The sequence below is a fragment of the Staurois parvus genome, unplaced genomic scaffold, assembly GCF_062004578.1.
Source record: "Staurois parvus isolate SC_StPar_1 unplaced genomic scaffold, SC_StPar_1.0 ptg000031l, whole genome shotgun sequence".
In the NCBI taxonomy this organism is placed as follows: Eukaryota; Metazoa; Chordata; class Amphibia; order Anura; family Ranidae; genus Staurois; species Staurois parvus.
This window is the reverse complement of record NW_028317827.1, coordinates 17,890,820-17,906,124: the sequence shown is the minus strand read 5'-3', so window position 1 is coordinate 17,906,124 and position 15,305 is coordinate 17,890,820. Positions and strand designations below refer to the sequence as shown.

Below are 15,305 nucleotides of genomic sequence, written 5' to 3'. Positions count from 1 at the left end.
TCGGCCTCACTTGTGTCACTAGCCCTGACCCCGCTGAGGTTGGAACAGAGGGAGTCTAGGGACCAGGGGGACAAGAGCGCCAGTGGTTGTTGCTTGCGGCTCTTGCAGGTGGTGACCTTGGTAGGCAGGGTATCCTCTGATTTGAGCACCGTAATAGCAGACAGAGCAGGTTCTGCGGATTGCCCGATGTGCAGCAGAGCAAGGTAGATAGCCAAAACACAGGACAGGAGCAGGGTCATAGGATAGCCAGGGTCATCAACAGTCGGGCAGCGCGGTACGGAATCAGAAGGAAAAGCCAAAGTCAGGAGCAGAGCCGAAGTCAGGAACCAGGAGCAGGAGAATAATCGGAGTCGGGTCAGGAACAAGCCGGGTCAACAACAAAGGAATCGTACAGGAACAAGCAGGTCACGGGGGGAGCTGAAGACCAGTCAGCACTGAACCTGAGCAGAAGCCCTCCCTAAATAGCCCGTCTGGCGCCAATCTTCGCCGTGCGTGTGCACGTGTGCGTGCATGTGCGCAATCGCGCATTCCTGCGGGCCTGCGCACAACCGGCAATTCTTCTGCGGGATCTCTTTCGCGCATGCGCGTTCCCGATTGCGATTCTTCTTGCCGGAAATCCCTTACAGTAGATGCCGGTCTTTTTCAAGTACAAGTTCTTGTACTTCTTGTACTTTGTCTGATAATGAAAAATATGTATTGAATTTAGGATTAAAATTTGCACCTCCTCGGCCTCTTAACAAGTTTGAAACTTTTATGGAATTTCATAAATTCATACGTAAGTTGAATATGAAAAGATATCTCATCTCTAACCCTACGAGGAATGTTCTGAAGTGAATGAGGTTAGACACTCATCCTTGGCCAATGCATCCCTCTTTATTCCTCCGGGTAATTTGGCACCTTCATTTTCTGTCTTTAGGATCTTGGTCCCTAAAGACTTGGAGAATGTTACCGTTAAGAAAAAAGGTAAGGACATAATAAAATTTGAAGCTGGCCTAGAATCCCTTAAGAAGAGAAATGCCATTGTGGTTCGCCCTGCAGATAAGGGTGGGGGCATTGTCATTTTAGAAGCCTATTATGGGGAAATGGAACGTATTTTATCAGATACAAACACTTATCTTTCATTATCCCTACTTTCACTTACACGAAAGCGTTGCAGGCTATTGCAAATGAGGGTTTTCAAAATAAAATATTACCTAAGAAGAAAAGAGATTTTTGATACCAGCAGCCTCTCGTGTACCTGTTATATATTATCTGCCTAAGGTACATGAGGATGCATTAAATCCTCCAGGACAGCCCATTATCAGTGGGATTGATTCTGTTACTGCTAGAGTGGGCCGTTATATCGACTAATTTTTACAGCCACTGGTTACTTGAACCCCTTCTTATCTGAAAGATACTACACAAGTGATTAATACCTTAAATTCATTGGATTGTGATGAAACACGTAGGTTGGAGCTACGGCTTATGACATCAAACCACACACTGTGGCCGTTTTGATGGTTGGAAACTTTTTAGATCTCACATGCTGATTTCATCATATGTTTGTAAGTGCAATACTTTTATTAAATTCCGGATCATTTTAAATACTTCACTGAGGAGTTTTTGTACTCTTTGTACACATTCCATTATCTTTGAGGTGTAATACTGGATCATTATCAGTGAGTTACTAGTGGTGGAACTGCCTTTTTGGGGGAGAAGATTAAAGATCCAATATGTCCATTGATATTCCATATTTGCTGTTTTTGAATGCATGATCTGTGGTCATATTCTCTGGTAAGAGGATGTGAATGGTGATGGTGGAGGGTTTTTTCTTTTTTCTTCTTGTTGGTGGCACAATACTTTTTGAAGATATGGTTTTCATCTAACACATAGTCATATTTGTGGACTGTTTTAAGGACTTTAATTAATTAATTGACTAATTTGTCATTATATTTTGTGTAATAGTGAGAAATTATAATGAATAAAAATTATGGTGATAAATGATGATTCCTAATTATGATTCTGAAAGAGAGGGCGATGATAATAAAGAATGATGATAAAAGAGAAGACAAAAATGATAATGATCTAAATGAAAGATGACACTGAGGATTACTGTAAAATGGCCATGAATGATAAACATTTTTAAACAAGAGACTTGGATGAAGAATGGTGATGATGATTAAAAAGAGGAACATGATGACACCTATCCATGAAATAGAATGTCTTACGGTACCTTCAGAATCCTTGCCAGGCCTTCCAGTGGTACTTGTAAAATACCTGCCAGAAGTTCCAATGGCACCTGCAGAATCCCTGCTGGGAATCCAAATGGTGCTCAAAGGCCTCTCACCAGAAGGGTACTTAAGCTCCAGCCTTTCATGTGGTCAGTGCTGTGCCTTATTGCCAGTTACCTACACTCACAGGTCACATTATTAGGTACACCTGTTAAATTGCTTCGCAACACAAATTGCTAATCAGCCGACCACAAGGCAGCAACTCAATGATTTAGGCATCTAGAAGTGGTGAAGACAACTTGCTGAAGTTCAAACTGAGCATCAGAATGGGGAAGAAAGGGAATTTAAGTGACTTTGAACGTGGAATGGTTGTTGGTGCCAGACGGGCCGGTCTGAGTGTTTCAAAAGCTGCTGTTCTGCTAGAATTTTCACACACAACCATCTCTAGAGTTTACAGAGAACGGTTCGAAAAAGAGAAAATATCCAGTGAGTGGCATTTGTGTGGACAGTAATGCCTTGTTATCAGAGGTCAGAACAGAATGGGCAGACTGGTTCGAGATGATAGAAAGGCAACAGTAACTCAAATAACCACTCGTTACACCCAAGGTATGCAGAATACCATCTCTGAATGAACATGTCAAACCTTGAAGTAGATGGACTACAGCAGCAGAAGACCACACCGAATGCCAGTGTACCCATCTTCTGATGGCTACTTCCAGCAGGATAATGCACCATGTCACAAAGCTCAAATCATCTCAAACTGGTTTCTTGAACATGACAGTGAGTTCACTGTACTCCAATGGCCTCTGCAGTCACCAGATCTCGATCCAATACAGTACCTTTCGGATGTGCTGGAATGGGAGATTCGTATCATGGATGTGCAGCCAACAAATCTGCAGCAACTGCATGAAGCTGTTGTGTCAATATGGACCAAAATCTCTGAGGAATGTTTTCAACACCTTGTTGACACCTTGTGGAATCTTTGCCTTGAAGAATTAACAGCAGTTCTGAAGGCAAAAGGGGGTCCAACCCAGTACTAGCAAGGTGTACCTAATAAAGTGGCCACTGAGTGTATGTCCTACAAAGATATAATGTGTGCCTTTTAGTTGATCTGACTACTCTCTCAACTACAGCCCTGGGAACAGCCTCCGCAGAATAGCCTATGTTCCAGTCAACCTAAGGGCCATGATCTTGTGTTACTTTGCAACAAAATAAACTGGAACCACTAGGGTTTCTGGCCTATCTCCTCCATCAGGAGTCCTAATAAAGCCTATCGGATGCTTCAAATGAGCCTGTTGCACTCATCACGGGACACCTTAACAGACTGGCAGTGAAGACAAGGAGTAATGATGATAAATGAGAAGTCTTTGTCACCTTGTCATATTTTTCCCTATCATAGTCATCAAAGAGTTGATGAGAAAGAAGGAAAGCGAAGACAGTGACTAAGGTGGTTGATAATGCTACCAATAAAATGATTATTCTGCTAGTGATGATTAAAGACAATGAAAAATGATGAGACAGCATAATGATTCTGAAAATTACAATTATGATAGATATTATTTTTGACTGTGAAGTTAATATCAATGATTATGATGACATTGATGATGTTGGTGTTAGTAAGTTTATAAATCTATATCTAGTCTCTTCTCTATAGTTGTATACAATATAAATTCTAAATAAATACGATATATAAAGCTATTATTTTCTTTGCAATGCAGGGTGAGCCAGGTCTTCCAGGCCTCAGGGGCCCCGATGGATCTCCTGGAGTTGGCATACAAGGTGAAAAGGTGAGTGCCAAGCAATTAAAAGCACGTCACTTGCAAGTTACCTTTTTTTTTTAATAAATGCTCATTTCATGAAACTAAAAAGAAAACATATGGCACTTATGGCTTCTGAGCAGGGTATACATTATAAATAGAAAATGTCTACAAAGACTTATTTTTTTACAGTTTCATTTTAAAATGATTTGGATGCAAACGTTCTTTTAGGGGGGCTGAGTTACTATGCATAAATTGTAATAAAGTTTCCTGTATAAAATTATTATTATTATACAGGATTTATATAGCGCCAACAGTTTGCTCAGAGCTTTACAATATAACGGGAGACAATACAGTAACAATACAGTTCAATACAAGAGGGATTTGAGGGCCCTGCTCCTTGGAGCTTACAATTTTGGAGGGAGGGGATACTAATAATTCAAGTCATTTTGAAAAGTCATTTAGTTTTTGGGATACTAAGCAATTTTGAAAAGTCATTTAGTTTTTACTAACATTCATTGTTCTATTAGGGTGACCAAGGGCAGCGTGGAATTCGTGGACTAACAGGACCACCTGGACCTGCAGGACCATCTGGACCAAAAGTAAGTATTCAATGTTGCCTTCACAGATATTTATCTAATTGAACACAGAGTGATCCATATTATTAGCACTTATTTGTAGGTACAGGCAAAATTGATATGGCAACACTAACTCTAAAGTCAGTGTTTTGTATCCCTAAATAACATGACCCAACACTCCATTTTGGAAATAAACTGAACATATCTAATAAAAACATTTTTAAATTGTTTTTCACTGTGTCATATTTTTAGGGTGAACCTGGAGCTTTAGGACGTATTGGATTGCCAGGTCCTCCTGGTCGAGCGATTGTGGGTCCAAAGGTATTAATTTAAGTCATTGAGATTACTGTAAATGCTACTATTTGCAAAGCTGTATCCTATAATTTGAATTGGTAGCATTCATAACATTTGTAAAGGCTAGCAGAAAATATCCAAATAATCTTCAGCTTACATATCCACATATTACTGTATTAAATGTGTGGTCTTTACAATCTTTCAGACATAATTAATAATATACAAAGATCCTTGTGTAGTAGCCAGTTGAGCAAATACTTTGTAAAACACAATCACTGAATAGTATATATATATTTCAGAAGAATCCTACCTGTAAATATTTGCTACTAGTGCCTACAAAGGTAAAATCTTCATTGGGCAACCTTTGCAATGGAAAACTATGACTCATTAAATCTTTTTTCATTATTCAAGGGAGACCTTGGACTACCTGGTCCACAAGGTTTGATTGGAGAACCAGGAGTTGGAATTGCTGGTCCAAAGGTAAAGTGACATTAAACACCCCAATGAGTTTTAGTTCTACTCTACCATAAGATTCCTTTTTTGCATACTGCACACTATTATGCAATGTTGATCCAGTTAGTCATATGTACTTTCACATTTATTGAGCTGTACTCTATGGTTGTTTTTACTTTTTGAGTATTTTTTTATCTTCATTATGAATTGTCCCCACTTGGTCACCGATCACTTTGGGGGGGGGCGACGACTAAGGAAATGCTTCGTCCTGCCTACAGCAGACTGAAAAAATCATTTCAGCCAGGCAGATTCCTTTGACTTTAGTTAAATGACTGATGTTTAGGGCTCATTCACAAATGCATGGATTATGGAGAACAAGCAATGCTCATTAACGAGCCCATAGCATGTATCATGTGTTTATGGCTTGTTTTTGTTGTGTTTATGAAGTGTTGAAAAATCTTCAAGAATGCTCAATTAATTGCCATGAAAATGTTGCTTTTCAAGTGGAAAATGCTTAAAGGGGATGTGATGTAGAGGAAATGATCTACTTTGAGGTGTGGTTAGTTTGTGATATCAGACATTTTTGTCAATTCTCTGCACGATGGATTTGTATATTTTGATCTATTTGACTTTTAGCTTGGTCCAGCTTAACTTTGCTGAAACAAAAAGCTTTGCCACTGGCAATAATGTTCAATGCCTCTCCTGTTAATATTACTGGCTGGCCTTATTTTATTTATTATTTATTTCAGGTACTTATATAGCGCTGTCAATTTACACAGCGCTTCACATATATATTGTACATTCACATCAGTCCCTAACCCTCAAAGGGTGTACAATCTAAGGTCCCTAACTCACATTCATACATACACATACTAGGGCCAATTTAGACAGGATCTAATTAACCTACCAACATGTCTTTAGGGTGTGGGAGGAAACTGGAATAACCGGAGAAAACCCACACAGGCACAGGGAGAACATGCAAACTCCAGGCAGGGGGTGTCATGGTTGGGATTCGAACCAATGACCTTAGTACTGCCAGACTGAAGTGCTAACCATTTAGCCACTGTGCTGCCCTGGCCTGATGTATTTGCCTGTATACAGAAGTAAATGCTGTTACCACAAGGCTGTTCTGTACAAAGAGGAAGTGACTTGAGCTGCTCTGTCCAAGTTCTCTATTATTTCCCAGTGCATTCTGGGATACAGGAACTTCCACTGTCTATCCCCCAGTGCTCAGCTAACACTTTATAGATGCTTTACTACCAAGCCATAAAGACTATAGGAGCTCTTAAGGTGTAGTTATAGAGCATTACCATTGCAATCAATGGAGGCAGCTGGTAAGTTCTGATGCCTCATGAAAGCAACATACTGTTTAATTTTTAACACAACACTACATAACTCTACCATTCCTGTGTAAATACTGTGGCACTGTGTGGTGCCATTGTAATATTCATGGCATGTGTTGAAGGGTGGTTATGATTTTTTTATAAATTCAGAATAAATGCAGCATAAACACAAGGTATTGACACACGTTAACAAGCCCTTAAAGATAAACGATGGAGCTTTTTGAAAATTATTCCAAATTTGTATGTAAACTGTAACATGCCAAGGATGTATTTAAGGTGACTTGTAAAATTACTGAAAGACCAATTTTAAAATGTGTACGTCTGTTCCTAAATCTGAAAATCCTATCTTCTTTAGGGTGATAGGGGAGGTCCAGGACCACCAGGACCATATGGCCCAAAGGGCGATGGATTTGCAGGACCACCTGTGAGTAAAATATTTATTTTTGTTTTTGGATAAATCAGCCAACGTATTAAGTCTAGTCTACCACCACCATAAGTGAAACAATTAATCTATTTGTCAATGGAGCATCAGTGAGGTGTACTAGGAAAAAAAGAAAAGAAAATGTATTTTAACAACAGTACCAATTCTTCCTAGACTGGAAAAAATAAGCTGTTTGGGAAAAGTTTATTTCATTCTGAAATTTTGATCAAAAATAGAAATGTGGAGAAGAGATATTTAAATGGTTTACACCAGTGGTTGTTAAATGGTTATCCTGTACCTCAAGTATATTTAAGAATAAATAAGCTAAATACCTATTTTGTACTTTAAATTGCTTTTTTAATTCATCTGCTGATATCAGACCTATAGATGTACTGAAATATATCGTTTTCTAAAAAGAAGCAGGAATAAAACTTTCTAGCTAATTTAAGCTATTTAAAAAAAACTGTTGCTACATGAGCCACCATATTGGAAACAGCCCATGAGGTACCCCTTTACAAGGGTCATAATACTACCTAAGGGTATGCATACTTGGGGTTGAGAACCTCTGGTATGCACCATCTGCCAAGCAGGAGAGAAAGAAAACCCAGTCATGTATTTTGTCAAATTAAATGTGTGCAGTAATCAGAAAGGAGTTCACTAGTACACTGGTATCTCTTGATGTAAGTAGTATTTTTATACTGGATTCTTGATGTTTGTGTTCCTTAATGGTCAACCACTTAACCACCATGCCTGCTTTATTGCAAACTTCACATCCACTCCAGCCAGTGTTGTCTAATCCCTAGGTTGTTGCTTCTATTCTTCTTCCCTACACCTCTGGTTAAATGTTCACCATAATTATTCTCTGAAATTGTCTTTTAATTTAGGGACTGCCAGGGCTTTCAGGACCACCAGGTGAACCTGGCCCAGAAGGTTTTGGATTACCAGGAGCAAAGGTACTGTTTAAATAATACATGTGAGCAGTTACTCGCTCTCATTTTCTTATAAGTACATAAAGTGAATTACTCATATTATTATCCTTAGGGTGATCCAGGTTTCAGAGGTCCTATTGGTCTACCAGGTCCTCCCGGAGAAGGATTACCAGGACCAAAAGTAAGTGATCTTTTAAAAATTCGGCACAGGAAAATATGGCATCACCTGTACAGATTGATTTCAGCAATTCCACATTCTACACCCATATGAATTTACAACCTTTAATATATCATGTGACTATGAATACGTTAAATCATGTAATTTGCTACTAATTATTTCAGGTTTCAATCTTATACTGTGTATTTGACCAAAACAGCTATATTCCAACTTTTTCTTCCAAAATAGTAACCTATCCTAATAGTCTACATATTTGTTGTTTTAAAGGGAAATGTAGGAAAATCTGGTCTCCCTGGTCCTCTGGGTCCCCCAGGCGAAGGCATTCAAGGATCAAAGGTAAGATCGAACCTCCTACTAATATTTTTGTTTGTGCAGTGAGATGTTTCATGGCCAGTGGCCAACAGTGTATCTCAATGTATCTGATACTCATCCATCAATCTGAGGATTAAATCTAACCCTGAGTCAAAAGTGCTTCCTTCATATCAATATTACACCAACAGAAGCATATTTTGTGTTTATCAACTGAAAGCCACTTGAAAGCAGATTTTTTTTTTCATGTTAAGTGCATGTTTGCTAAGTAATATGTAAGTGTAATACTTGGAGACATGCACTAATTCCCCAAATTACTTCCCTTTCATTCAACTTTGCTTCTCTCCAACAGAACAGCACAATTGTAGTTCAGGCATCATTCTGGGTCAGCATTTACTTCCTGTACAAAGATACATACCTAAAGATGACACAGTCAAATAAGTCCTGATACCTGTGCAATTATGTTCTTGTCTGTGTGTACAGTCCATATGTCCTATACCAATAAGTCTTGTGCTTCTACCTCTCAGTATTTGACCAGCCAATATAAAAATCTACCATATTCAGAAAGCATGGTCCTCATGAAGCCTCTCATGAAGATTGTACCCAAGGAAGAGCGGGAACATTCAATAATAAGCTATGTACTGAAAATAAAGAATATATTGAGCAAGAGACTTTTGGAGTGCAGCAACCTTTGTGGATTACTATTAGATGGAGACAGCTTAGAGCAGAGGTGGGCAATTAAAGTGTAACTATAGGCAAAACATTTTTTTTCATTTTGGATAAAGTAGGGAGGGCTAAAACCCCTGTAAGATTAATATTTGCCATGTGTGTGCCATTGGGGGGATTTGCCTTCATTTTCTGTCCCATAGCCAAACAGGAAGTGAGAGGAAATCCCTGTAAATTAAGGCTGAGAACAAGAGAAAAGAGCAGCACCTTCTAAGTGTAGCATACAAGCACTAACTTTATGAACAAAAAATTGGCAACACACAAAGGTGGGTACAAATGCTCATATAGCTGTGTACACTGCTACAGTGATTCCAGTCTGGTCTTGCTGATGGTGGATTCCAAATTCTGAATTGGATATAAGGATCAATAGGGCTGCACTGCAACTGTGTGCAATGCAGCATAGTAATGAAGCATTATAGGGTTAAATCAGGTGGTGAGGGGGCAATATACCAGTCCCTCACTGCCTGTCAAATGCCCTTTGAAAAGCACTGAGATGAGAAGGAGAGAGCCTGAGTTCTGTAAAATGGTGAGTTCTGCAGATCCAGACCTGGAGTGAAGAACAGGTGCACGGCTCCACAGGTTTGTAGCATGCAGATGCTAGCAGAGTGGTGACAGAGCATCGAGACATTTCCTAGGCAATATTCTCCCCCCATAACCAAGTTTTACAAATGAATATTTCATGCATGACAAAGGATTCTCAAAGCACTATGAACTAGCTGAGAAATAGCATATCAAATGCTGCCTGATTTGAGGCTTGTTTTTTCTTTGTGAAACCTCATATGCAGGTGTCCAGCAAAGGATACATTAGTCCTCTGTTTGTACACGGGAGTCACTATATTTCTGCTTGAGCTATTGCGCTTTTTCCAATAGAGGGGGAAAGAGAGAAAAAAAACTTGTGAAAAGGAAAGTAAAGTTTCCTTTTCACAGGAGCTGGCTCAAAATGAGAATATTAAATATTATAGAAACATAGTTAAACCCATGGCTTTCTGCAAGAATAAAATGAAATATAATATTGTTAATAAGTGTAATTAATTTTGTAGGGAGAACAAGGATCTCAAGGTTTGCCAGGACCACGTGGACCTCCAGGAGAAGGACATCTGGGACCAAAGGTCAGAACAAAGCTCCATTCCTTAAATAGTTCTAATTTTAAATGTTTTCTTAAATAAAAGCTTACAATAAACATGATATTTTTCAGGGTGATCGTGGCTCTTTTGGTGAAAGAGGAAGAAAGGGAGATAAAGGTGACAGTGGAGATCCTGGATCCCCAGGAGACACAGTAAGATAAACTCTGTCCCATAGACCATAAAAGAAGCACGTAACATCGTTAAACCATGAAGTTAAACATTTATTTTGCCTGAATGTTAAAATGAAGTAGCATCATACTTCATACTTGACTAGCACACATATCTCCACACAACTCCATCCCTCTTCCTTTTCATCTAGCTATCAACATCTAGAAATGATCAATTGAGAAAATTTGGCTTTGCATCAATCTGTGTGCAATCTGCATCAATCTGGCTTTGCATCAATCTGGCAAACTACACTCCAAATCTAACCTAAACCACTGAAATTTAGTTGGCTGGACAAACTTTGGACTACCCCATTAAGACCTACTTTTATGGTAGCTATATGGTTATAATGTACTGTTGTAATGTACAGTACCGTATGAAACAGGTACTCCTATGTACAAATTCCTTGAATGATCATGAGATACATATATACAAGTGGAGACATGTTTATTACTCTATTCTTTTAAGTAATTCTTTTAATAAAAATGACCTAGGTGGGGCAAGAAGTGGTGGCATATCCTCTAAGAAACCCAGTTCAGAACAAAAAGACAATTATAAGGAGTGTTCCAACTCTTTAGACAAGCCAGTTTCTCAAAATTAGGAAGTGTGTTTTGGATTGAATTAGCCTCTAAGAAATACCTTGTATAATTCCAATAAAGATGTACATTGCACACAGATTATATAGGTTTAGAGCTTTATTGTGCAAAAAATGTAAAATTGTACAAAGTAGTTGCTTTGATGCATATCACCAGATTGGCTTGATCATAAACTTTACCATTAAGCCATTCTGCTGAAACATGCCAAGATCAACACCAGATCCAGGATGGAGGTGGGCTGGTCTGCCTACAAGCAACAGGTTTATTTATATGTGATCTAAGAAATATGACTTGATCAATTATCTTTAATATTGCTTTATACTCACTCTACTTAAACCAATAACAATCCAATATTTTCTTTTTACAGGGCAGACAAGGCACTAAAGGAGAAGCTGGATTAACAGTAAGTATCTTACAGTATAAATGACCAACCGAGCTGACAAATGGACCATAAGTGGAAAGTACAATGATTGAATAAAAAGTGCACTAATCTAAAACAACCAGGAACAATCATCTTTTGACTAACCTACTGTAGAATGCAATTTGACTGAATTCCATACACTTTGTAGAGTCATTACACTTTGTATTGCCTTATTAAATAAGCCCAAAAGTCAGCTAGTATTAATGGAATGTACTTAGAATACGTTGCATATGGTCATGTAAGTATAGTATGTTAAAAAGCTTTTTTTTTATATAAAACAGAGAGAAGATATAATTAAGATGATAAAGGAAATTTGTGGTAAGGAAAAATGTTTCTTATGTTACATTACAAGAAAATAGGCATTAATAACATTATTAGGAGGTGATTTGCTTTCTTTCATCCTACAATGGAAAGCATTGTTATTTGTAATATAGATAACAAAGTTTATGTCATTCTAGGGTTCACTTGAGTTGTATTCAAAGTTATCACTCATTTAGACTCCAAATGCCTGTTTTTGTCTTCCACATTATTCTTCTACTTCAATCTCAACCTTTATTTTACTTGGGTCAGCTCACATCTTGCCTCCTAGGGTACTGCTGTCTGTCTGTCTTTAGTTATCTAATGTGTGGTGCACATCTACTTATTCTTGTGGAGATTGCCATACAAATAGCAGTATTGATTAGTTTTCACTAGGCCAGGTATGATATCATAAGTGGTGCTGCAACAATTGTGTTTTAGCAGACCAAGAAGTTGGTAAGGCACTTTTTTGTACATAATATTCTATTTTTAATATGTTCTAGGAATTTAGAAAAATTACTGATAATGATGAAAGACTTTACTATGGTCCCATATAGTAGTAGCAAACTATCAGTGGTGGCATCTGCTTCTAGGCTAGTGGCATTGGGGTTCCCAACCCTTTTACTTTTATAAGAATGCTTGTCTCTCTCTCCAATAAGGAAACATTGGAAGTTTAAATTCAAACTGAGTCTAAAGCTCATGTTAGTATAAGGGGTGAGAACTGTGAAGTTATGTTTGATCGTTACCTCTACATTGGTTTTTATCATAACAGCCATTAATATGTGGCAGTGTCACACCACTACATACAAAGCAAGCTAGAAATAAGCCTGTTAAGCTTCTTTGTGAATTGACCCATTAAAGCTATGAGTTACGTAAGGGGCAGTAGCAAAAGAATAACAGTTGAGAATAGGGAAAACAGCTTTATAAATTGAGCCTATGTTACATACATTTCACAGCAAACATACCTGTTCGTTTTTGTTTTTTTTTCAGGTTGTGGTGTTAAATGTAAGGAAATACCTATGGAACTTGTCTTCGTGATAGACAGTTCTGAAAGTGTTGGCCCAGAGAACTTTGAAATCATCAAGGACTTTGTGACTGCTCTTGTGGATAGAGTGACTGTAGGCCGAAATGCCACCCGCATAGGACTTGTGCTCTACAGTTTAGAGGTGCGTTTAGAGTTTGGCCTAAATAGATTCACCACCCAACAAGATGTGAAGCAAGCCATCAGAAAGATGATGTATATGGGAGAAGGCACCTATACAGGAACTGCCATTCGCAAGGCCACACAGGAAGGATTTTTTGGTGCAAGGTCAGGAGTCAGGAAAGTGGCCATTGTGCTCACAGATGGTCAAACGGACAAGAGAGAAGCTGTAAAGCTAGACATAGCTGTGCGGGAAGCTCAGGCCGCTAATATCCAAATGTATGCCATCGGAATTGTAAATGCTACAGATCCAACTCAACAAGAATTCATAAGAGAACTAAATCTAATAGCTTCTGACCCGGATACTGAGCACATGTATCTCATTGATGACTTCAACACTCTTCCAGGTAATAAAAGAAACCAATTACCGTATTTTTCGCTCCATAAGATGCACCTGACCATAAGACGCACCTAGGTTTTAGAGGCGGAAAACAAGAAAAAACAATATACTGAACCAATGGACTGCAGACATAGTACAGGAAATGACCAGAGACTGCAGATATAGTACAGGAGATGACCAGAGACTGCAGACATAGTACAGGAGATGACCAGAGACTGCAGACATAGTACAGGAGATGACCGGAGACTGCGGACACAGTACAGGAGGTGACCGGAGACAGCGGACACAGTATAGGAGATGACCAGAGACTGCAGACATACTACAGGAGATGACCAGAGACTGCGGACATAGTACAGGAGATGACCAGAGACTGTGGACACAGTACAGGAGGTGACCGGAGACTGCGGACACAGTACAGGAGGTGAACGGAGACAGCGGACACAGTATAGGAGATGACCGGAGACTGCAGACATACTACAGGAGATGACCAGAGACTGCGGACATAGTACAGGAGATGACCAGAGACTGCGGACATAGTACAGGAGATGACCGGAGACTGCAGACATAGTACAGGAGATGACCGGAGACTGCGGACATACTACAGGAGATGACCAGAGACTGCGGACACAGTACAGGAGATGACCAGAGACTGCGGACACAATACAGGAGATGACCAGAGACTGCGGACACAGTACAGGAGATGACCAGAAACTGCGGACAGTACAGGAGATGACCAGAGACTGGGGACATAGTACAGGGGATGACCAGAGACTGCAGACAGTACAGGGGATGACCAAGAGACTGCGGACAGTATAGGGGATGACCAGACTGCGGACAGTACAGGGGATGACCAAGAGACTGTGGACAGTACAGGGGATGACCAAGAGACTGCGGACAGTGCGGGGTATGACCAGAGACTGCAGACAGTGCGGGGGATGACCAGAGACTGCGGACAGTACAGGGGATGACCAGAGACTGCGGACAGTACAGGGGAAGACCAGAGACTGCAGACAGTACAGGGGATGACCAGAGACTGCAGACAGTACAGGGATGACCAAGAGACTGCAGACAATACAAAGGATGACCAGGGACTGCAGACAGTACAGGGGATGACTAAGAGGCTGCTGACCTTTGGGGAGGGTGAGGGTACCTGAATTTGCCAGGTACCCGCTCCCACTTTCGCTGAGTTTTCCTCCCTTTAGTGTGGGCACCCGGCTGACAGCCGGGTGCCCAGTGCGCATGCGGGAGAAGCGCTGCGCTTTGTGATTGTGTCTTCTGGGACCTGTCATGTGTCCCAGAAGACACCGTGCCATTCAAAAAGTGCAGCGCTTCTCGCGCATGTGCACTGGGCTCCCGGCTGTCACAGCCGAGAGCCCACACTAAAGGTACCGGCGCGGGAAGACTGTACAGCGCTGGACCGAGGAACAGATAAGGTTCTGCTGCAGAGAAGAGCTGAGCGGCTGACATGGCGGCGGTAGATATACTGGACCGGCCGCTAGTGGTGTATTTAGGTTTTGTGCTGCCCTAGGCAACACAAAATGTGGGTCCCCGATTGACCAACAACACCCCAGCCCCCCACCTGAGAGAGCCTTCCACTACCACCAGCCCCCATACCCTGGCAACCCCCACCCCGGGAAGAGATAAGACACTCAATTTCACAGCTCTGGACATCTCTGGGAACAACAGTCAGACTCTGTATACACCATCAAGCAGCCCACAGCCTCTCTCAGATCCCACCTGGTCCCTGTGCTGCGTGTGTCCCTTCTTCCTTTCCTTCTTTCAGGGGACGGCACTGCCCCCCTGAAAAATGCTGCTGCCCCCCCTGAAAAATGCCACCCTAGGCAAATGCCTTGTTTGCCTTCTGGTAAATATGCCCCTGCCGGCCGCTCCATATTCGCTCCGTAAGACGCACTGACATTTCCCCCCCTTTTTTGGGGGGAAAAAAGTGCATCTTATCGAGCGA

The 15,305-nt window shown here is 40.5% G+C and overlaps 1 protein-coding gene across 1 annotated transcript in view; it reads left to right on the top strand.

Moving 5' to 3' along the window:
- Positions 1-15,305, top strand: part of COL28A1 (collagen type XXVIII alpha 1 chain) — a 112,994-nt gene that overhangs the window by 83,830 nt on the left and 13,859 nt on the right. Inside the window, exons 20-32 of the mRNA XM_089660420.1 lie at positions 3,929-3,997; positions 4,498-4,569; positions 4,798-4,866; positions 5,251-5,319; positions 6,991-7,059; positions 7,941-8,009; positions 8,098-8,166; positions 8,431-8,499; positions 10,239-10,307; positions 10,394-10,474; positions 11,451-11,486; positions 11,786-11,822; positions 12,792-13,349. Of these exons, the coding sequence (XP_089516546.1) occupies positions 3,929-3,997; positions 4,498-4,569; positions 4,798-4,866; positions 5,251-5,319; positions 6,991-7,059; positions 7,941-8,009; positions 8,098-8,166; positions 8,431-8,499; positions 10,239-10,307; positions 10,394-10,474; positions 11,451-11,486; positions 11,786-11,822; positions 12,792-13,349 (1,336 nt within the window). The remainder of the gene's footprint in view (positions 1-3,928; positions 3,998-4,497; positions 4,570-4,797; positions 4,867-5,250; positions 5,320-6,990; positions 7,060-7,940; positions 8,010-8,097; positions 8,167-8,430; positions 8,500-10,238; positions 10,308-10,393; positions 10,475-11,450; positions 11,487-11,785; positions 11,823-12,791; positions 13,350-15,305) is intronic.